General features: G+C 47.6%; 2 protein-coding genes across 2 annotated transcripts; both read left to right on the top strand.

Moving 5' to 3' along the window:
* The first annotated feature begins 4,730 nt into the window (after positions 1 to 4,730).
* LOC132321541 (outer dense fiber protein 3-like) lies at positions 4,731 to 8,169 on the top strand. The gene is made up of 6 exons (XM_059835040.1): positions 4,731 to 4,836; positions 5,638 to 5,838; positions 6,060 to 6,161; positions 6,875 to 6,996; positions 7,428 to 7,568; positions 8,083 to 8,169. The coding sequence occupies exons 1-6, from the start codon at positions 4,731 to 4,733 to the stop codon at positions 8,167 to 8,169; spliced, it is 759 nt and encodes a 252-aa protein (XP_059691023.1).
* Positions 8,170 to 13,523: 5,354 nt separating this feature from the next.
* LOC132321540 (E3 ubiquitin-protein ligase RBBP6-like) lies at positions 13,524 to 23,178 on the top strand. Its single transcript, XM_059835039.1, has 4 exons — positions 13,524 to 13,689; positions 16,895 to 16,994; positions 19,626 to 19,662; positions 23,089 to 23,178. The coding sequence occupies exons 1-4, from the start codon at positions 13,524 to 13,526 to the stop codon at positions 23,176 to 23,178; spliced, it is 393 nt and encodes a 130-aa protein (XP_059691022.1).
* Positions 23,179 to 23,388: the final 210 nt, after the last annotated feature.

Below are 23,388 nucleotides of genomic sequence, written 5' to 3'. Positions count from 1 at the left end.
ACAGCAGTGTAGTCCTCCTACTGAGAAGCTGGGCCCAGTCTAGAATGACAAGAAGCCCACCCTGACTGATATGGTAGGAAGGGAGACAGAAAAGGAGCGCGGCCAAGAGAGCTGTTAAAGTAGCAGCTGAAAGCTGGTCGCTGCTGCATACAAGGTGGGAAAGTGTGGGCTGGAGAGCCGGAGGGCTCTGCTGCTAATGCTGGCAACAGGTAAGCAGCAGGTCCTCTTCATAGAAGGTGACATGCATTGGACTCTCTCAAAAGGGCCTTTGTACCTCCTGATAACTGGGGCCCTGTGACAGTGATGGTAAGGTCGTCAGCCTGCAGCTCTGCAGCAGTTAAAACTACCGCTGAAATAATTCTGATGGCGGATGCTGTTCTGTGCGTTTTGTTTTGGGTAGTCATTTCATTGAGCTAGAATTATTTCTTTGTGATTAGGTGACGGGGATCTTCTTGCCCTGATCTTCTCTTTCTGGAGTGCGTCCTGACATCCGCTGTCATCCAGAGGTTTCCCCTGTGTGGCCAAGAGGAGCGACGGTTGTGATGTGGACTGCTGTGAGTAACGACTTCAGCACTAGGCTTGGATTTTCTGAATTGCTGAAGAGAGCCAGACATGGCAGGTGCTCCATCCCTGAGTTTTGATGTGCTTAAAACATAGAGGGAATATGGGGATGATTTGTCCTCTGCTCCCTCCTCCTCTTCCTGTTGCCTCTTGTTGCCTCCTCGTCTTCCTCTTTCCTTATTTTGCCTCCTGTGTCCTCCTCTTCTTCCTCCTCCAGTTACTTCCTGTTGTGTCTGTGCCTCCTCTTCCTCCTCCTCATCTTGCTACCTGTTGCCTCCTGTCACCGCTTCCTCCTCCTCCTGTTTTCTCCTGTTGCCTCCTCTTCTTTCTCCTCCTCCTCTTCTCCCACCTCTTACCATTGCCTCCTGTTGCCTCCTCCTCTTCCTCCTTTTGCCTCCTGTGGCCTCCTCTTTTCTCCTCCTCCTTCTCCTCCTGTTGCCTCCGGTTTCCTTCTGTTTCCTTCTCCTACTCTTCCTCCTCCTCCTCCTGTTGCCTCCTCACCCTCTTCCTTCTGCTGTTTCCTCGTGCTGAATCCTCCTTCTCCTCCTTTGTCCTCCTGTTGTATCCTGTTGCCTTCTCCTGTGGCCTCCTATTGCCTCCTCTTCCTCCTCCTCTTCTTTCCTCTTGTTGCTTCCTCTTGCCTCCTGTTGCCTCCTCCTACTCCTCATCCTATTTTCTCCTGTTGCCTCATGTTTCTTCCTCCTCCTATTGCCTCCTCATCATCATCACCCTTCTTCTCCTGTAGCCTCCTTCCTCTTGTTTCTTCTTGTGGACTCCTCTACCTTTTGCATCCTGTTGCCTTCTCTTGCCTCCCCTCGCCTCCTCTTCTCTCCTCTTCCCACCTCCTCTGCTTGCCTCCTGTTGCCTCTTCCTCCATCTTTTGTCTCCTGGTCCCTTCCTCTTCTCTTGCGTTCTTTTGCCTCCTTCTTATTGTGGCCTCCTCTTGCCTCCTCCTCTTGTTGCCACATGTTGCTTCCTGTTCCCTCCTCCTCCTCCTCCTCCTCCTCCTCCTCCTCCTCCTCCTCCTCCTCCTCCTCTTCCTCCTCATGTTGGCACCTGTTGCCTCCTGTTTCCTCTTCCTCCCACTCCTCATGTTGTCTCCTACTGCCTCCTCTTGCCTCCTTTTCCTTGTCCTCCTACTGCCTCCACCTGCGTCCTGTTACATCCTCCTCTACCTTCTCCTTTTGCCTCCTGTTTCCTCCTCCTGCTCCTTCTCCTTTGCCTCCTGTTTCCTCCTCCTCCTGTTGCCTCCTCTTCTTCCTCGTCCTGTTCCCTCCTCCTCCTTCTGTTACCTATAGCTGCCTCCTGTTGCCTTCTGTTGCTTCCTCATCCTCCTCCTCCTCCAGTTGCCTCCTGTTACCTCCTGTTGCCTCATCCTCTTCCTTCCTCTGTGTCCTCCTTTTGCTACCTATTGCCTCCTGTAACCTCTCCTCCTATTGCCTCCTTTTGCCTCCTCCTCCTGTTCCCTCCTTTTGCTTCCCATTTCCTGCTCCTCCTCTTCTTCCTCCTCTTGTTTCTTCCTGTTGCCTCTTTTTTCCTCTTCTTCCTCCTCCTCCTTTTGCCTCCTGTTGCCTCCTGTTTCCTCCTCCTCCCCTTCCTCCTATTGCCTCCTTTTGCCTCCTCATCCTCCTGCTGTTTCCTCATGTTGAAACCACCTCTTGTTGGCTCGTTTTGCATTCTTTTGCCTTCTCCTCCTGTGGCCTCCTGTTGCCTCCTCCTTCTCCTTCTCCCTTTTCCTCCTGTAGCCTCCTTTGCCTCCTCCTTCTCTTCCTTCCTGTAGCCTCTGTTTGTTCCTCCTCCTTCTCCTTCTCCCTTTTCCTCCCGTAGCCTCCTTTGCCTTCCTCCTTCTCTTCCTTCCTGTGGCCTCTTGTTTTTCCCTCCTCCTCCTCCTGGCTGCTCATGGCTTGGACAGCCATACTCTTTACTGGGTAAAAAGCTGGCTGGATGGCCGGGCCCAAAGGCTTGTGGGGAATGGAGTTATCTCCAGTGGATGGCCGGTCACAAGTGGTGTTCTCCAGGGCTCAGTATTGGGGCCAGTTCTGTTTAGTATCTTTATCAGTGATCTGGATGAGGGGATCGCATGCACCGTCAGTAGGTTTGCAGACGACACCAAGTTGGGCGGGAGTGTTGATCTGCTTGAGGGTGGGAAGGCTCTGCAGAGGGATCTAGACAGGCTGGATCGACGGGCCGAGGCCAATCGTATGAGGTTCAACAAGGCTGAGTGCCAGGTCCTGCACTCGTGTCACAACGACCCCATGCAACGCTACAGGCTTGGGGAAGAGTGGCTGGAAAGCTGCCTGGTGGAAGAGGACTTAGGGGTGTTGATCAACAGCCAGCTGATTATGAGCCAGCAGCGTGCCCAGGTGGCCAAGAAGGCCAATGACGTCCTGGCTTGTATCAGAAACAGTGGGGCCAGCAGGAGTAGGGAAATGATTGTACCTTTGTATACTCGGCACTGGTGAGGCCGCACCTCGAATACTGTGATTAGCTCTGGGCCACTCGCTACAAGGCAGGCACTGAGGTGCTAGAGTGAGTCCAAAGAAGGGCAATGAAGCTGGTGAAGGGTCTGGAGAGCAAGTTCTACGAGGAGCGGCTGAGGGAACTGCAGTTCTTTAGTCTGAAGCAAAGGAGGCTCAGGGGAGACCTTATCACTCTCTACAACTACCTGAAAGGAGGTTGTAGCCAGGTGGGTGTCGGTCTCTTTTGCCAGGTAACAAGTGATAGGACGAGAGGAAACGGCCTCAAGTTGTGCCAGGGGAGGTTTAGATTGCATGTTAGGAAAAACTTCTTCACTGAAAGGGTTATCAAGCACTGGAACAGGCTGCCCAGGGAAGTGGTACCTGGAGGTATTTAAAAGAGGTGTAGATGTGGCACTTAGGGACATGGCTTAGTGGTGGACATGGCAGTGTTTATTTGCCATTAGACTGGATGATCTTAAAGGTCTTCTCCAACCTAAATGATTCTGTGATTCTATGATTCTGTACTATCTGAACTGTTGGCAGTACAGAATTAGACAAGTGGACAAACAAAAAGGGTGGAAATGGGGCCAAGCTGACGAGCTGCAAGAACTCTGAGAAAAAGACTTCTTCCTTAGGAAAATTTTCACATTTTTTTTCTTCCAGATCATCCCATTTGCTGACCTCTTCCTCAAACAGTTCGACGCTGTCCAGCACAGCTGCAAGACATCCCTTCATTCCTGCATTTCTCATTGATTCCCATTCCCTATTCACCCTCAATACTCAAGACAGCATCATGCAGGCTGCGAGGAAAAAAATTACCTGCATCCCAGCCAGGCCCAGTACAGAAACCCTTCTGTGCCCTCTCACAATTTTTATTCCTATGAGAAACCCATGTAATATAGGACATGTGACTTCCTGGGGAGAAATGTGAAAACGCTCCTGATCTGTGGCTGGCATCTAGCTTTCCTTGCATGATCAAGAAAGTACACACAAGTCTGCACGGTTTCTTCTGCACCTTGGGAAAGGCCTCTCGTGCCTGTGTTTCCAAGGACAACCTCCTAAAAGTGGCACTGCAGAGGTATTCCTCAGCCTTGGTAACTGAGAGCCGCCAGCAGCAATTTCCTCTTACTAACATCAGGCCCAATTTGCCCTCCCCAAGAAAAAAAAGGTAGATTCAGGGACATCTGGAAAATAAGACACGAAATAGAAAATTCCAGGTGCTCAAATGCACATTCATGCTATTACGTGAGCCCAACAGTCTAAGGCTGCTAGATGAAATGCACAAATCACATCAGTTTTTCCCTCCTTGCATGTTTCTGCCATGCAGACCTCATGAAGGTCTAGCCCTGCAAGTTGGACAACCCCAGCTCCTGATCAGCCGTATCACGCAACAGCACGTATGCCAGGCGCCAGGAGCCTGTATGATGTCACAGTGCGTCCCCATGATGAGTGAAGGCCTCTTCCCAAGGCCACCTGGCAGCTGACAGCACAACCTCTCCTGCCCGATCGCTGCCTGCCCTCACCCTCACTGTGCTCTGCAACCGAGAGCTGCAGCAGCCAACGAGCTCGTCCGCACCCAGTCCGATGGCCAAGGCTGAGAAAGGTGACGCGTCGCTGCTCCTCCCGGGGAGGTTTCACACCGGGCCTCTGTCAGAGAAGCCCCTCAACAACTCTCCTGCTCTTGCCATAGGCTTTGTAGCCACCTCCAAGATGGACGGAGCCTGGGTGGGCACCTGGAGACCTCATCGCCCACGCGGCCCCATCATGGCCCAGTTTACCAGCCCAGGACCCAAGTACTCAATCCCCGGGACCACAGGTAAAACCACCATACAAGGGGGGAGCGCCACATCCACTACCTCCAGGGGACAAGTAGCCACTGCCCCATTCCCCTTTGCTCCAATCCTCCATGTTCTCAGCTGCAGCAAGGACACAGGCCTGCCAGAGGAAGCTCAGGCTGCTCATGGGAAAGCCCCGGAGAAGAGCTGCCTGGCTCTGCAAAGCCCAGAGGTGGCCTTAGCAGCCCCTTAACGCCTGAGTGCACAGGAGGAAGCTTGTTCTGTATCTTTGCCACAAACTTGTTGCTCCCACTTCACCCTTTCCTTCTTCTCTTCTTCTCCTCCTCCTCCTCTTCCTCTTTTTCTGCTTCTCCTCCTTCTCTTCTTCTCCTCCTTCATCTTCTCCTCTTGTACTTCATCTTCTCTTCCTGTTCTTCTTCTCCTTCTTTTTCAACTTCTCTGCTTCTTCTCCTTCACTTTCTTCTTCTCCTCCTCTGTCATAGCAGTAAAGTTTCATTTTCTTTTCCATCAGGGCGCTGGGAAAGCAAAACGTCATGGAAGCGATCTTTACGTTTGCTTTAAGTTAACTTAGCAACTGTTTTGGGGTTTACTACTTCATAACAATAGCATTTTGGAGATATGCTGATTAATTGCACAGTGCCTACATTGTTCTTGCTGGAGGTCGTTGTACCATTGTATTGGCCTGCTGGTATCCTCCTTGGAGGAAAAAGTCACACAGGAAGGGACTTTCCTGAGGCCGGCAACTCCGACTCCTCCACTTAGAAACTAGCTTTAAATAGGCAGTTGCAGGCAGGTGTCCTTTCACAGGCTTTTCTTCCTAGGTTACCTGGCTCACAATCCCAGCAAAACCAAAGCGCCTGCGTACACGTTTCAAGGGGCCAAACGTCCCGTCGCAGACAGCTGTTCTCCGGGTCCTCGGTACTATGTCCAGCCCTCCATCACCAGGAACGGGAAGTACGTGGCTCCAGCACACCACATGTGCGGACTTCCCAAGATAAAGACCGAGGTCACCCCTGGACCGAGTGAGTACCATTTCTCCAGCACTTCTTTCAGGCAAGACAAGCACGCCTTCCTTTTGCCCTGTGCTACCGGGGTACAAAACCATCAGCTCATGCCCTGAAGGAGCTTCAGAGGTTTCCAGACAGAAAGCAAACAAGGCTGAGACCTCCACCTGACCCTTCCTCTTTGGCTTGAGGAAAAGAGCTCAGCTTCACTGCTTTTCTCCATTTCTCCTCTGCCCTAGGTGACTACTCCACCGACAAGGCCAACAAACACCTCTACAAATGCGCGCCGGCACAGTCCATGGCCTTCCGGCACAAGGCTGTCAAAACCGACCAAACTCCAGGTAGGGGAACTTGGGGAAATACACACACTTGCAGCCTGTGTGTCCTCCCAGGAAAATCTGCTGGACAGCTTATTCAACAGGCCTAGGGAAAAGCCTGCACAGCAGGACACAACGGCCTCTTGACAAGCTTGCTTGACGTCCCAGACCACCTGTTGCGCTAAAGGGCAAGGCAATTTGGCAGAAAATAAACCCCCTTGCGTTCCAGCTTGTCCTCAAATATCAGAGGGGCTGGGGGCGGCGAGGCTTAGATTCTGAGTGATGCCCAATGCTCTGTGTTACAAGTCCGGTCGCGTTCAATGTATTGAACTCTCATGATTACAGATGCACTCGTAACACCATGCACTTTCAGTCCAGTCGTGTTCCATGACCTAGCATGGCCACACTTAAGGGATTTATGGCGTTCAGTGAGAACTCTCACGGCTAGATTAGTGAATAGTGCCTTTCCGTAAAATGCGAATATAAATCTAATTCCTAAGTTACCTCCAGCAATTATTCCACACCACCAACTTCTCTCATCCCATAGAAGAAGCGGCAACTCAGGCTTGGAGCTGCCGACACATGCCACGTGTGACCGAAGACGAATACATTGGGAGGAGGGGCAAAACATCCTTCCTGCTCCTGGCAGCAGCCTTGACAGGCTGCTCCTCTCCCACCCCAGCGCTGCTGCTCTCCCCGCAGGACTCACACAGGCGTTCTTCCCATTCCCCTTCCAGGTCCTGGCACCTACACCCTGCCTCGGCTGGTGGGACCCAACACAGCCTACACCCACGCCAGCCCGTGCTACTCCATGAAAGGGAAGAGTAAGCACAATGGCTTTGCTGAAGACCTCTCCAAGGTGAGCTATGCTTCTCTGCTCTCTCGCGTCAGCAGCTGAAGCTCAGGTTAGAAGGGCTCCAGCGCCTGCTGCAGCCTCCCTTAACGCGCACTTCCCTGCACCAGCAGCAAAACCCAAGAAGCCTTGGGTCCCCTGGCTCTCCTGCTCTTAACAGCGGGAAAGGGGAGGCTCTGCCGACACCTGCGGTCCCTCGTTTCCTAACACTAACGGTTTTGGTGGGGCAAAGCTCATCGGCACTAATGGGAATCTCCCTCCTCCTCTGGGAAATCTGCCTCTTGGCAGGTTAAATGGAGGTTCCCTTGTTACAATCGCTCCGTGCCTCTCACACCACTTCTCTGGCCAGCCAGCTCAAGTAGCACAGCCCGTGTGGGCACCCAGCAAGAATCAACACCCGCCTTCTGTACCCAACAACCTCCCTGCCTCTCTTACAGACGCCAGGTCCTGCTGCATTCCCCAAGGTGGAACTGGACGTCTACAAAAAAAGGGCTCCCGTGTACACGATGGGAACCAACAGTAGACTCAGAGGCGACAAAACAGTGAAGCCGGGGCCAGCAGACTACCACCCGGGAAAGGTAAGGCAGCCTGCCCACCTCTCCTCCTCCGCTTTGCAACAACCAACCCTTAAGCATCTCCCCCTTCCGACGGGGCTTCTGAGAACTCAAGACCACCTTAGTGGAGTGACAAAACACAGGACAGCAGGCCTGCTCCCTGGCCTTGGCCCAAAGCCGAGCAGAGGGAGGCCAAAACCCCCATCTTTGCATCTCCCCTAGCTGAGCCATTCAATGCTGATAGGCGCTCACACATCACAAGCTCTTCAGGAGGACACACTGCCGCAGAAGGGACAAGCAGACCCAAGAGCAGACCTTTCTTATGCACTGGGGATCAGCTGGGAGGGCAGGGGCATCTAGCAAAGTCTGGCTGGAGCTAGAAGGACTCTGGACTTGGAGCCAGTTCCAGTGCCAGCTCAGCTCTGGGCAAATGCACCTACATCAACTTGTTATGCCAGACAGCCTTCTCTGAAGACAAGTCTTCTTAAGAACAAGGCACCACGGTCACCCTTTTTTTTCCTCACTTTTCCCCTTCCAGGTGACGCTGATCAAGCCCCAGGCACCTGCTCCCACTTTTGGACTCCGACATTCCCTCTACACAATTCCTCTAATACCTCTGATATGAGACTAATAAAACAACACCCCCCGCAAAGACCTTGTCTGGTCACCTTCAGCTGCAGGGAGAGGGCATGTGCGTGAGTGAGGACGATCAGCTCCCTCCATTTCATGTCTATGCCTCAGCCAAAACATTGCAAGACAAGGACGAGAGGAGAGCACCGAGATCAACAGCATAAGCAAGGCAGAGAGCTCTGACAGCACCGTTTCACCTGACCGAACCTAAACACTGCCCCGTGAAAGCAGTCCAGCCCTTCCCTACATGCTCTCACCCCATGGCCGAGCATCCCACAGGCACAGGCTTGCCCCCAGGGACACAGCCTGTCTCAGCACCCCCCCTTTTCAGTGCACACAGGTGGCTTCTCTCCAGGGTGGGGCCAGAAACACAGCTGCTCTGCGTGACCTCTTGCCATGGGCTAAATGCCACAGGCAAGTCCCCAAAACACTGACCGTTAAGGAGAAAGAATCCAACAGACAGGATGATGGTTGCGTCCTCCAGGTTGCCTTATAAAAGCTAGCTATCCACTAAGGAATTGGCAATATGGCAGGATGAAGATGGTACAGCCCCTCTGGGCAACCTGCTTCAATGCTGGGCTGCTCCAAAGGGGAAGAAGGTTTTCCTTACCTCTAGCCTGAAGCTTTCATATTTCAACATCGTCTAGACTATTGTCTGTTTTCCTCCTGCCAAGCACCACAGGGATGAATTTGGATCCATTTTCCTGAAAACCTCTGCCTAGGGACTGGCCAGGCTGCTGGCAGGGTCCCAAAGCCCTCCCATTCTAGAGAATGAAAATGCCCTGTCCTGCAGCATCTCCTTGCAGGGAAGTGCTCCAGGCCCCGAGCATCTTCATGGCCCTCTGCTGATCTTGCTCCCACTTATTAACATCTTTCTTGTACCGGGAGCCCAAAAATTGACCCCGTATTGTGCATGTGGTCTAATGAGTGACGAGTAAGGGGAGATAATCACTTCCCTCCATCTTTGGGTGAGGCCCCTGTTCATACAGCCCAGGACACTTCTTTGCTACCAGGGCACACTGCTGGAAGGTGTTTTGTCTTCTGTCGCCCAGGAGCATCAGGGTATGTTCCACAGAACTGCATCCGGGTCAGATGATCCCCAGCCCATATCACTGGAGGGGGCCGGTCTGGCCCAGGTGCAGGACCCAGTGCTAGTTCTTGTGGAATTTCAGGAGGTTTGTGGCAAGGCATCCCTCCCACCTGGCAGGGCTTCTCTGAATGGCATCCTTAAGGCACAGGAATGCTCCTCCCCATTTGATGACATCAACAGACCTGATGATGGATGCGTCCTCCAGGTCGCCTTATAAAAGTGCACCTTAGAAAGTGCACAGGGCCCAGGAAAGACTCCTGTGCTGCAGTGGCACCTGCATCTGCAATGTTACTAGGAATGGATCATCCATCTGCAAAGGTATCTGCATCGACATCTGCACCTCCAGGGGTATCTCCTTCTGCGATAGTGTGTTCGCCTGCAGTGCTCTCTCTCTCTTGGTATTTGCACGCGGAATGGCATCTGCAGTGCCATGGAGGACAGGTGGAAGGTTAGGGGCTTCGAGGGAGGGTGCTAGGGCTTAGGGGTTAGGGGTTTATGTTAGCAGCTTGGGTTCAGGCATCTGGGGAGAGTTTCTGCTTTGGGCTTTGTGCTCAGGGCAGGGCTAGGGCTGAGAGCTCCCCTTTTAGGGTTAGGGATCAGGGTGAGGCTCAGCGTGAGGGTTTGTGATTCTGCTTAGAGCTTCTTGTAATTGATTTGAGCACTGACTAGCTTTGTGGGTTGAGGGGTTGGGTTAGGGCTAGAGGTGAGGGCTGCCATTAAGGCTAGAGGTGAGGGCTGCCGTTAAGGCTAGCATTTGAGGGGTAGGGACCTCACAGACAACAAGCAAGTGCTGTCCCTCTCACATGCCTCTCCTTTGGCCTACCCCGTTGTCCCATCTCTCTCTTTGATGTCACTCACAAGCATCCTCACAATGCTGCTCCTCACCAGCCAGCTTCCTCCGGCAGAAATGACATCACAACCTACTCTCCGGCAATGTCACCTATGCCTTCACCTTCCTCTTGCCTAACCTCTCATCTCATCTCCCTGGCCTTTCCCTTCAGAACCTCACAATCCCTGCCCTGCTTCTAGATCCTGGGAAACATCAGTTAGGCTTAGGAGAGGGGTTGAAGATGAGGGAGGGTGAGGGACAGGATTAGGGAGTTGGGTGAGGGTTTAGGCTTCAGGCATCTGGTGAGGGGTTCAGCTTTGGCATTAGTGTCAGCATGGGATGATCTGTCATTCCCTAACAGCCCTGGAGCACTCCTTATCAGGATCGTAACCCAAGTGGAACGACACCACGGTTACCGAAATGCCATCATTTTACTAATGACTAAAGCCAATCATCTTGCAAACCTACAAACAGCGGTCCCAAGGGAGGCCCTTTGAGCTCTCCTGGACCGCAGCGGGCTGCGACCAGCATCTCCCTCCAAGTGGGACGCCTCTCAGAGTTCGCAAACTCTCCAGTTTGTGAAATTTGGAGGACTGCCACCGAAAGCTGGCGACGAAACCTGGGCTGAAACCCTCCCCTCCTGGAGGCTCAACCCTGGCCCCCTGAGAAATACTGAGACATTTGAAGTGAATATTTCACGGAACTCGAGGGGAATTTTTAACAGGTATACCTTTGTATATGTATCTATAGCTTTATGTCTGTGTGCGTGCGTGTGTGGATCAATCTGTAATCAGGCTATTGTTGTGATTAGCTCGCTTCAGGCTATTGTTGTGATTAGCTCGCTTTGTAAATCCTAAAATTAATCCTTGATTAAGTGCTGCCTAAATCTTATAATTTACCTCAAATGGTGAATGAACCTCAAATTGCTGCTAAATACACATAATCCTTAGATGAAACGCATTGACCAAGTCTGGGACTAGGATTACACCTAGCCGCACCTAGACTGCTCTCTGAGAAGGAGCTTAGAAAGCAAGGGGGTCAATTCCGACCCTCATGACTCAACGGGAGGAACTCTTCATCCCTTGTACCTTCTCTTTTCCTTTAGAGATAAAGCGTTGACCAAGCCTTGGAATGAGTCTGGGTTCAGCGGCAGCTAATCTCCTCTTTGAGAAGTTTAGAAAGCAAGGGAGTCCATTCTGAACCTTGTGACTCAATGGGAGGGTCTTCCTTATTCTTTACCCCTTTGTTTCTCTGCTCTCTCCCTCTGTATAAATCATTCTGAGTTGATTCTCATTTGATTTCCCTTTGTATGTTTTAGTAAGTAGTAGAGTGAACCTTGCCATCGAATTCTGTTGAGTCGCACTTTTATAAACGTCTATTAAAATTGCTTTTCCCAATACCCTTGATGGTGATTCTTTAAGCAGCCTAAACCACTCATTGATGAGAAGCCCTCAGCAGGCCCTACTAAACGTCCAGGACACTTGACTCCTGCTCTGGCCTTCCACGCTCAGTGACTTTCCCCTGGGAGATGGTAAGTGTGCAGCAACGGTAATGAGTTTATTCTTGCATCTCAATTTCAGCGTGGTTGCAGAGGGACTTCCAGGAGAGACCATCTACTAGGAAGGCTTTTGCTAAGTGTGATGACGTTAACAAGCACCTGATGCCACACAGGTTCATTTCTTTCTCAGTCCTAACTCAGGAATGCTTTGAACATTGACTGTAAAATGTTCCCATGCAACACACCACCTTCATTTGCTAGAGGTGGGCATGGGATGAGGTGGCACAGCCAGCCAGGTAGATGTGACCACAGGTGGATGGGCAAGGAGATCACTAGAGACACTTGCTTCTATCAGTTTCACTTTTCTGGGCGTGATTTACATAAGACCCCAGCAGCTGTTATTCAATAATGCACATACTCTGTCCTGTACTTCTAAAAAGTGGTCTAGGGCTAATGGATTCTATATTACCATTTGTGATAATAATTTGATTTCTTCCCATAGGGCTGTAATACTAGCTGCGCTTTCAGTAATGGCTTTTTCTAATTCCCTTGGCACATTTGCAATAGCTCTTTCTAGTTCTGCAACCCCTAACTGTGGGATAAAAGCTGTTACAGACAGGTGGAACTTAGTGCCACATGCTATCAGAGGGCTGTAACACTTTTTCTTGTAGATAGCAGTAGATAGACCCAGGGGTCTCCTTTCAGACTAGCGACAAACCCTTCTTGGCAGCAGGGTGGTATCCTTCCTTTCTTCAGTGAAAATTCCTAACGTAGATGCCCGTCCTTGTACCACTGAGAATTCAATGGGACAGATACCCAGGGGAGTTGATTTCTGGAAGAGGATGGGCTTTTAGGGCATATGCAACAGTCGGGCTTATTTGCCTCTGCTGCTGTAGCTGGACTGTGGCTATGGCCGGATTATGGAACGAGTATGTATAATCCATATTCCACCACTGGCTTTTAAGCAATGCTACCCTATTAAAACCTGGGCTTCCAAACCACTACGAACAGGAAAAACAAACAGACACAAAGAGCAAAACCAACTCTCCCTTGGATATAGAGGACAGCACTGAAATCAAAAGGCTTTCCTGACTTAGGAAACCCAAAAGGCATTGAAAGACCTAAACTAAGCTGTCGTGGAAGCCCGTCCTCGTTAGCCGAGGGCCCCAGGAAAAGGCCGCTGCATCTCCCCAGGCTGCCTTGCCCTGCCTGGCTGCTGAGAGGAGGGGACAGCGGGTGGTGCCAGCCTGGGGTGACAGGAGGGACAGCGGGCGGTGAGAGGCCTGGGGGGTGACAGGACACCGGGCGGTGATGGGCCGGGGGGCAGCAGGGACACGAGCAGCCGGGGGCAGTGACAGGCCCGGGGCTGACGGGCGGTGACATGGACTGGTAACGGCCCTCCCCTATGGGGCGCTCAGACTTCGGAAGAAGATGGCGGGGCCGCCGCGCTCACGTGACACGGGCCTGTTGTCAAAATGCACTGGGTGCGGGGGGCTGTTGTGCGTGCGCAACGGTTGTCGGCCCAGAAACCCCTCTGCGGAATGTTGAGGCAAGGGAAACCCCTCTGCGGAATGTTGAGGCAAGGGAAACCCCTCTGCGGAATGTTGAGGCAGGGGAAACCCCTCTGCGGAATGTTGAGGCAAGGGAAACCCCTCTGCGGAATGTTGAGGCAGGGGCGCCTGAGTCGCCACAGCGAGCGGTTGGGCCTGGAAGTGCTGTGTGCGAGAGAGGGAGTGGGTCTGAGCCGGGGCTGCAGAGGCCTCTCCCCGTTGCCTGACGCCCGCCTGGGCTGCGAGGAGGAGCTCGACCTCAGGGGGTGCTGCTTTCCCCGACCCCCTCAGTGGGCCCTTCCTCAAGCCGCCAGCACAGAGGTCGTGACGCGGTCTGCCGTGGTAGACACCATCGCAAAGCAGGCACCGCCTGGCCCCGACCATGTCGTGCGTCCATTATAAGTTCTCCTCCCAGCTGAACTATGCCACGGTCACCTTCAACGGCCTCCACATCTCCCTGTGCGACCTCAAGCGCCAGATCATGGGCCGCGAGAAGCTGAAGGCGGCCAACTGCGACCTGCAGATCACCAACGCCCAGAGCAAAGAAGGTGCGTGGGGGCAGCCGGGGGGGGAGTCAGCCTGGGGCCCATCCCGCCGGCGTGCGGGGGACCAGGAGGGCAAGCGGCGCCGGGGCTGAAGCGGGATGGGAAGCGGTAATGCGATTCGGCCACGATCGGTAGCTGTGACTTGTGTTGGGGGCCTCACAGAGCTGTTCTTTTGTAGTTGCTCTTCCGACAGCTACCTTCAGATCTGTGTTTTAGACACGGAGCTAGGCGTAGAAGGAGACGTGGTTGACGTGCGACATGTAGTGCTTACCAAAGTTTTGGTTTCCTGGAATTCCTCTAGGTAAAATGATAAGGAAATGTGGGAGGATATCTTATAAAAACAGAGTAAGCTGAAAGTGATGCTATTGAACATCATTGTATCATCCATTTCTAACTGTGATTTTTTTCCTGGTACTACATGCTAACCACATCAGGGCAATACTGAGGTTTTATGGCAGAACATTTACGGTGAATATACGTAAGAAATGTTCTTAGAGCAGTCATAAATTCTTTTAAATCTAATAAATGGTGCTTCTTTCTCAGAGGTGATAATGGTTTTGGCATGACATTTTAGTTTGGTAATCTGCCATCTTGGTAAGTTTAAATGTGATTAAAGACTCTGGGTTGTGACTTTTCAGAAATAAAAAGACTTATAAAGTGTTTTCAGTCCTTAAAGTTCTTTTTTTGTTTTTTTCCTGTGGTTCTCTGACACTCTTACAACAGCCTTTCTTTGAAATGTGGACTAGTGGTTTTTTTCCTCTTCCTCTTTGATGTATTAAAACTTAAACAGAAAAATATGTACGCTGCGGTAACTGTAACTTCAGCCCTGGCCTTTCAAGTGATTGGACTTAAAGCTCGCTGTGTATCTACAGGTATTGAAACTATTTCAGGAGAATGTCTGCGAAGAGACTTAAGGGCACGATGTTAGGGGTCTTAGGGATGCCATTGCATTGCATGACATGCGTAGGCAGAGAGACATTTCACAAGGCTTGAATTTTTCTAGTAGTATTGAAGAAAATGGTCAAGACCTTTTGAACAGTGTTTAATTTGCTTTAAGGGCTTTGCTGCAGAAGGGTCTCTGAATTTTTTCATCAGTTGCTAACGTACCTCCAGCTTCACAAATGCTAGCAGGCTGAATGGCCGACTGGCTGACGTCAGTCCTGTAGTAGTTGGGTCTGTGTCAAACAGAGCCTTAAAACCAGAATGCTGGATGGTAATAAACTTTGAAGGAGCCCAATTATTATCACTAGAAGAAAAAATGTTTTGAAATAGGCTAAGCACGTGGGTTCTGTTATAGCAGGTGAGGAACAGAACGCAACATTTCAGAAGAAAAATTTATGCTCGTAAATATGTTCCCCCACAAAGCGTTACTCTAATATCCATAATAGCCATTTTACAAAGTGTGTTGCTTTGTTTTCATATGTAAGCCGAAGACAGTGAAGACAAAGTATCTGCTTCACTAGGTTCTGCTAAATGTGGCGTTGCCTGAAGGTGAAGTTCAAGCAGGAGTATCTTTCCTGCTTTAAAGAGCATCACTCTTGTTTAACAGCGACAAGATCCTCCTCTAGGCAGGTTGTGTTGCACTTTGACCTTTGTAAAATGAGCATAAAATCTTACGCTTGCTATATTAGAGACACAGGTGCTTACTGAAGCAAGGGGTAAGGGTGTTTTCCTTGTGAAAACGCAAAAATCCCCCAGGGGTTTTCAGAGCTAAAGCTGGAGAATACATTTCAGTGTCATCTATGTCTACGTCAAATTTTTGGTTTAGATGGGTAACCATGAATTTCAGTTGTTATTAATCAGACGTAGATGCTTAAACTCACCTTCGGAAGATAAAGGAACAAACTAGGCCCGGATATTCTGCCTAAATGGGATGTTTGGAATTCTTACATGTGGTCATGAAGTATTGGGTTTTTATAACATAATCTGTGACTGACTAAACGCTGACGTGATCTTGGAAAGAACCAAGTGGACCTTGAGTGAAGATGGCCTACTTGTTCAGATTTTTCTGAGTACTCCTCTAAGCTTTTACAGTTCAGTAACTGTTACTTTTCATAATGGAAATCTAGTCATAGAAGCAATGCTAATACAAGCTAAAAGTAAACAGGATTTTAAGTATCAGTGGAAAAAAAATTTCTGATGGACTCTTTTTAAGATGCTGGGAAAGCAAAATGGATGGTTAGGACCCATTTTAAAAGGTGGGGGGTTGTGTGTCCTCTTCCACGCTTACTCTAGAGACACATTCTAGAAAGGCAGAATTCCCTTCAAAAAGCCTGTACTCAGGAATGAGGCATTTAAACTTGCCTCCTTTGAATTTGATCTGAATTTCTTGACCTGTTTTTTATACTAGATGTTCTCACAATATAGTGGAAGGGCTGCAGACTCCAGAACTCAGGTCTCTTGAGTACTCTTTCCTGCCCTCTAACATTCTGACTCCAAGCACTCGGAGAATGTGCTATTCTGCTTATCAGGGAAAATACAAAAAAAAAATGCTAGAAACCCAAAAATGGGGCTCTGAACTGGTCTTCATCCAGTGGTTTGTGATCTGGACCAGAAAGACTCCTCTAGCCCTGCCAGTTTCGTTTCCATTTCAATGGAAAGCACTGAGCAGCTGAGAAGTATGGTTGTTGATGGATTAAGCTCCAAGAAATAGGCAGCGATGGCAGGCTCTCTTCTCTGTTCTATCAGTCTGGAGCACTAGCAGTGTAGGTGTATCGGTTTTAGTCAACAGCCACAAAAGCGCTGGCGCAGTTTTCATGCTTTAGCTAAGTGCCTGTTTTGTTGCGGGGCAAGCTAGTCAGACTTTAGAGTCTGGTTTATGCAGGTGAGACTTTGCTGTGCTTTGGTTTTCTCCAAAGATCTATTGGTTTTGTAGCCTAATGGAAGCAAAAGCAACTTAAGCTAGGTCAGGAAAGAACCTCGTGCATTAGCAGGCTCTCCTTTAGTGACCTTTGAGACTATTTTGCTGTTGGCGTTCAAACTATTGTAAAAAAACTGGAAAAGATTTTGCTGCTTGTGTTTGATTATCAAACCTGAAGATTTCTTGAAATGTACCATTAGTGTGTTGAGACGGTAACAGCGTGATGTTACGTATAAAGTTTTGCTTCTGTATCCCTAAAGGGATTCTCTGAAGTGCTATATAATTGCAGATTAATACACATTCTTAGGAACTGACTCCTGTTTTTTTCTGGTTTTATGCTGTTTTCAGAATACACCGATGATCGGGCCCTGATTCCTAAGAACTCCTCAGTAATTGTTAGAAGAATCCCTGCGGGAGGAGTTAAAGCTACCAGCAAAACCTGTGTTCTGTAAGTATCCATAAAGCACATTCAGATGGGCTCTTTCTTGTTAAAGCTGCTGTCAAGTTTTGTTGTCGTGGGGTAGATTTTAATGCATCTGTCCCAAAGTAGACTTACATTTTTGGGCCTGCTGGGACATGGGGTTTGAACTCCCACATTGGTAATCTGTGCAATGATTCTTTTGTGTTTCTTCTTGGGGTTGGTTGTTCTGAGGGCCAAGTTGTAGACCCCGTTTCCTCTCGGTGGAGAGATTCCTCATTCTGTGTGTTTGCTTTTATTGCTTTTATAGTAGAGGGAGATATGCATTGTAGTGTAAACTTCGAATTTGTTGCCATCTCAGAAGAGTCTGATTCTGAGTGTTTGACTATTTCTGGCATTTGGAGGAGCAGGGGGTAGGATATGGCAGGTTTTCTTTTGCCCCAAATCTGGGGGTTTTGCATACTAGCTAGAGAGGAAAGACCAAGGTTGCCTGCTGATGAACCACGCAAACAACAAGTGGCATTCATAAGTGATTCCTCTTAGTTTCCTAAAGACAATGCCCGTTTCAGGCAGAGAAAAAGAACAATATCCTAAAGTGTACTGCCTTTTGTGCGAGTACGATGAAGGAACAGTGAATCCTTTCCAAACCTGAAACTGTGTAAGCAGTTTAGGACCTTCCCAAATGTTACTAGTTGTCTGTCTAAGCCTGCTTTTCCCCTAAGCAGATATCTCTGCTCCAGGGTTTAATTCTGTGTTCCTAAGATTTATGGAGGACAGAGAATGGGGTACATTGATTACAATTACAGCTATGCAAATGCAATCGTGACTGCAGGATTATGGCTGTCATTTCTGTATTCATACAGTCCAGTTCTGTATCAGCTACATTAGCATTGTTTGAATGGTCATGTTTTGCAGCCGCCTTAAAGATATGCGTCTCCACCACAATGAGTAGCTGTTACTAGCTTGTGGTTTTGCCACGTCTTTGTAACGTGGGTTCTCAAGAAATAAAGTAGACTGATGAGTTAGTGTGTCTGGAAGAAACAGTACAGCAGCATCCTGGTGTCCATGAAGCATTTGCAAGCAAAAACCCCTGAAGTTATGTGGCTCTGCACGTAAACTCTGGGCATATTAGTGCCATGGTTGTTGCACTGCTTTCAGGCACTCGCTAGTAATTCTGGACGCCACAGCGTGGTGCTTATAAACATGGCCTTGTTTGGGGGATTAATTGAAATACGTATGCTTAGTGCTGCCTCGTCAGTGCATCCTCTGTTTCTGGTTGGATGGCGCCCTCTCTTGCTATTGTAATGCTGCCCTAAAATGAGAGGATAGGTGCTGCTAGCATCAAAGGTCAAATAAATAGCTGGATGTGGGGATAAGGAAAGAATGGTACTGCTGTTCTAACATTGAAAATTAACCAGGCAGATCAACTTTCTATTCCTTCAGCTGGAAGCACTGCAGAAACAGCTGGTAGAGTGGTTAGTGTTTGGGAATGATGAATGTGTGCTGAAATGGTGGAGAGGCCTTCAAAGTGCATTACTCCCCTTGTAGTATGTTCTTCAGGTTCAGTGGATGAAGAAACCCATGTGTGGCCATCTAAAGTATTTCCTCATGCTTCCTCGTCTTCAGGAGGTACGTGGCTGTAGCTGCGAGCCTGGTGCTGTTGTAGTAGTGGCAGGAAGCATGAGCCTTTCTATTTGTGCCTCAGTTCCACAGCAGCCTCGGAATTGCCTCTGCTCATGGGACAATTTGGATGATGTCTGAATTGTTTGTTAACTACATCAGTGGTTGAATGTCTGATTCATGATGAGCAGCCTGCAGATACAGATCAATGAGTATGTGGAATCTCAGCAGGTTTTCAAACACAATAAATATTTCCTAAGATATTGTAGCATGTTCAAGACTATCTTAAAGCAAATTCTGGCAATTAAGACCTTTTTTTTTTTTTTTTCCCCACAGGGCTCCTAAATCGCACAAAATCCTAGGAGCTGCTTTCAGGTGACATTTCTACTACTATTCTTAGTTAACATAGCATATGTAACACATGTAGTATTTTGGCACTTTCATGGCTAAGTATGGTCAATGTCTGAACACAGTGCTTGGGCTTCCACAAAGAAACACTGTTCTAAAGACTATGCTGCTGACATTGTTGTTATTTCTTTGTCAGAGGACTGATTTTTTACCCTTAAGTAAACTTGCACTTCAAAGGGTCTCGACTATCCCTGTTCTTTCTTAGAAACTGAAGTGCTCTCTCTGGTGCCTATTTGTAAGACTAGGGGCATACAGCTTGGCTAAAGTTACCTTCAGATGTTGATGCTCGATTATTTAAGAACACAAAGCTGTACTACAGACTTCATATTTTAGATACTTAATGCAGCAGAGACAAAATATCCGAGGACTTCCTCTTGCACTGTTGTGTTCTAGATCTGTAAGTCTTAGAGGAATTTGTGACAAAGTAGAAATGGGATTTTGGGTGGTTTTATTAGTGGCACTGAGTGTTATCAAAAGAGAGAAGAGTTTATGTATATGAATAAATTTCCATATTCACTAGACTATGAGAAGATAATGTTTCTGATGTTGTGGTTTTACAACGTGCTTTCACTGCTCGATGTTGGGTACAAGTGCTTTATTTGAAGTTCTGATCACCTTTATTTCTTCTTCTAGAAGTCGAACTGCGCCAGTGAGCGGAACACCAAAAGCAGTATGTAAAAACACAATCTCAGGCTTTTTCCTACACACTGCACTTCACTCTAAACAATGTAGCCTTGTATTAATTTTCCAAACATTAGCTTAATATATTTTCCAGTAAATATGTTGTAAATAGCATGTCCTTGATTCAACATAGTAAAAACTGAGTCATGCCATCATTTGCACAGTTCTCATGGGAATCTTGGTATTTGTGCCTAGTAATGCATTGTATTTCATACTGACTATGCCAGAATATTTCCTGTGTGACTGTGTGTTGTACAGATAATGTATGATGGTTTTTAGAACGTGTTAGAACATGGCGCCATGTTCTGCAGCTGTCTGTCTACTGCTAGTACTCTGGATGTTTGTATCGGGTGTTGGGTGCTTTGTCTTTCTCGAAATACAAATTGTTTGGAGTGTATTTTTTGCCATTTTCACAGTCTATCACTTAGCTGTTGTTTTTAAATACCTTTTTTGCCTAATGGTTCTTGAAAGTGTTATCAAAAACAGCTGAGAAACCATTCTTGTTAAACTTGGTACTCTTTCTTAATTTTGACTTGGGGCTTCAAACAAATACCAAAACCAACATATCCCGTACATTGTGAGGACAGTTCTGTGCAGCTAAATGATTCCTTTTCAGGTCTGTAAATACTTGGGTATTTGTTCCAAAAACTGTATAATTGAAATTATATTGTTTGGGCCCCTCTGAGTACGTAAATGCCTTTAATAGATGGCGGTGAATTTAAATAGCATTGCTACACAAAGTGATATTGTCAAGTTCTGCATTTGATCACTTCATCTGACTAATCAGTTTAGCTTAATAGTTTGCCTGCAAACGAAAGCATCTAAAACCCAGTGTACAAATTTTGGCACAAGGTTAGAGCCTGGTGCATTAGTGGGTGTAATCCCTGTCATTTCTCTTAACTTCTGCCTGCAGTCCATTTTTGGATCTGGGTGACTTCAGGGTTGGATGCTGCTTTAATTTCCCAAAGGTTAAGCCCTTCTTTAGTATAGCACCATTCTGAATGTACATTTGGAAAAGGGGCAGCATTTTTCTTCAGGTTTGAAAACACTGTCATTCTGCTGCTAAATATAAATAAGTAATAGAAGGAAATACTTGACTGGTAGTGGTCTAGATCTTGATTTGCCACTTGGCTCGAATACGATGTGTAACTCTGCATTTCAAAATATTCCATATACTGTAAAAATTTCCATGTGGTGTTTTTAATGCCTCTCCTTGTGAGTTTGAGTTAGTTTAACTGGCCCAGTGACCCTAGTAGTCAATGTAATGCATTTATATAAACCACGTTTATAGTAGTTGATCTAATTCTGACGGGTTTTTCTTTCCTGAAAACAGTTATTTTTCTCTTTGTATCCTTGCATGTGTATAAACACAACTCACGTGTTCAGAAAAAAAACATTCTTTTAGCCTCGTGTGTTCCCTGGCATGTCTGCATTACATTTCTAAGTAGCATCTTACCATAAGCTAACATAGATGTCTCAAAAAACAAAAAAAGAAAAGTAAAAACCCTGAGGTGGGAGGGAAGACTAGTTAGAACTAATTAAAGCAAATGAAATTCGAGGCAAAATCATTCCCTTCTTCTTTACTCTGACTGTTCCTGGTTTGGGTTGTGGGTAGCCACAGGGTGGGTGGAAGCCTTGCACCTCTCCTTACAAGCCCTCTCTCTCTCTCCCTGTCAAAGCACAGCAGCCTCAGGTGCTTCTAGCGCTGGAGACACACTGAGCTCTATTCTTAAAGCTAGCTCAGGTCTTGGTCTAAAGGGTGGGGGGTTTCTATTGTTTGGTTGGGTTTGTTAATACACGTATTTCTGTATGTATTTCAAAGCAGAACCTGGATCTTAGTGTTGTGGGAATAAATCACTGGAAAGCTTGGCAATTGTTGTTGAACAGTAAAGCAGCAAAGTGAAAATGAGTTAACATTTTTTTAAAAAGGATGCACAATAGCTTATACTTTGACTCTTCATTGTCTTGCTCTTATGTTAGCTGGCAACCTAGACTTCCACATTTGTGCTGCTGTCCTACTGTTAACTACAGCCAAAGCAAGAAAGGGGATCCCTTTTGGTTTAGGATTACGAGTTCAGTAACTGCAAGGAGCTCTAGTTGGTGTTTGTCCTTAGAGGCTGCAGAAATGCAGAGAGTTGTGCCCATTGATTTAGCACCGTCAAGCACAGCTGGGATCCTTCCTGGCTGAATTTTTAGTTTAGCCAAGCTATCAGGTTTTAGAAAACCACTGTAATTTAAATGTGGCACTCCAGCAGTGAGATTAGCCTTTTCCTCCCATTTTGCCTCCCCTTTCCCACTTGCTTTGTGTTCGTTGCTGTTTAGTCTTCTGTTTGAAATGGGAGTTAATACATTGACTGTCGAGTCTGGGGTTTTACGTTTGTTTGTTGGTTGGGGTTTTTTTTCCCAATTCTTCTGCAGTATTATCTTAGGGTTGTATAGAAGTTTCATGGAGATGTTGTTTCAACGTGACTGACTGGAGGGACTGGCAGGATATAATTCCATGGAAATTTAAAGGAAAAAACAAAAGACCCACGAATGTTGGATCACTGGAAGATGGCCGTTGCGCAAATGTTCTAAATAGCACATTAATTATCTATTTGCTGCTTTTGGTAACTGTTCAGTAGAAAGGAGTGCTATCACCTCCTCGAAGAAACGAGACTGTTGCCTGCAGGCCAGAGCATAACTGCTTCCTGAAAAAATACAAGAACTCACTATTAGTTTATTAACTGTTATGTTTCAGTTACTGGTCAATACTGGACTGTTTAATGCAAGACTCCAATCGAGAGGTTTCCTAATTACTCATTGGGTTCTGAAAAACCACAGAATGATAGTGGCTGTGCCTGCCAGGAGAAAACATAGGCCTGTCTTTCCCACACGTAAAAAAGAGTGGCATACGGTGCATGAAGCTTCAAAGTACTTGATCAGGCTTCCTTTTTAACAGAACTGGGTGCAAAATGTTCTGAAAAGAAGGAAAGGTGGATCTTCTGGTAAGACTTGCAATGGTCTCTTTTCCCAGATCGGAGTGCTCCTCTCCAAAGGCACATTTTCCTTCTCAAATAAACTTAAATATGTTTTTTAATCCTTTTAAGCAGAAAATTGACAGTTTCCTTACCCCTTCGACTTTTAAGGACTTGTGAGCATTTGACAAGGGTCCCTCTCTGAGATACCGCGGAGCAATAAATTGATCTCAGGCGGGTTTGGTTGTTTCAGTTTCTTCTCACTAACCACATAGGCACTCTTAAGCTGTCATGGGTTTGGACTTTGTTTTGAACAAGTGCAAATCACACTAGGTTGGAAATGCCTCTTTCAGGGACACTCAGAGGATATAGTGCAGACTTTCAGGCTACAGTAGAGGTTAACTATTGCTCTGTTTTGACTGTAGAACTTGAATATGTGTTTATTTTTTTGTGAACAGATTGATGACCCTTCTGCACCTCTTTCGCTGGCCCAGCTTATTAAGGTACATACATATTCTCTTCAAACAACATTTGCTTCGTACTTTTAGACCTTATACTGTGATCTAGGGCTGGATAACCTTTGTAATGTGAGCAAAGCTTGAATTTAATTTTCAATAATTTAAAGTATTTATTTTAACTGTAAAATGTCTGTATGTTCTGCTACTATCCCGTAAAGAGTAGTTGCCAGTTTGGGAAGATAGAAGGGGAGTACCTTTCCAGGCTCAATGTAACGTTGCAGTATTACTCATCTTCAAGAC

Source organism: Gavia stellata, unplaced genomic scaffold, assembly GCF_030936135.1.
Source record: "Gavia stellata isolate bGavSte3 unplaced genomic scaffold, bGavSte3.hap2 HAP2_SCAFFOLD_51, whole genome shotgun sequence".
Taxonomy (NCBI): domain Eukaryota; kingdom Metazoa; phylum Chordata; class Aves; order Gaviiformes; family Gaviidae; genus Gavia; species Gavia stellata.
The sequence above is the reverse complement of the archived record's forward strand: the minus strand, read 5'-3'. Positions and strand labels throughout refer to the sequence as shown.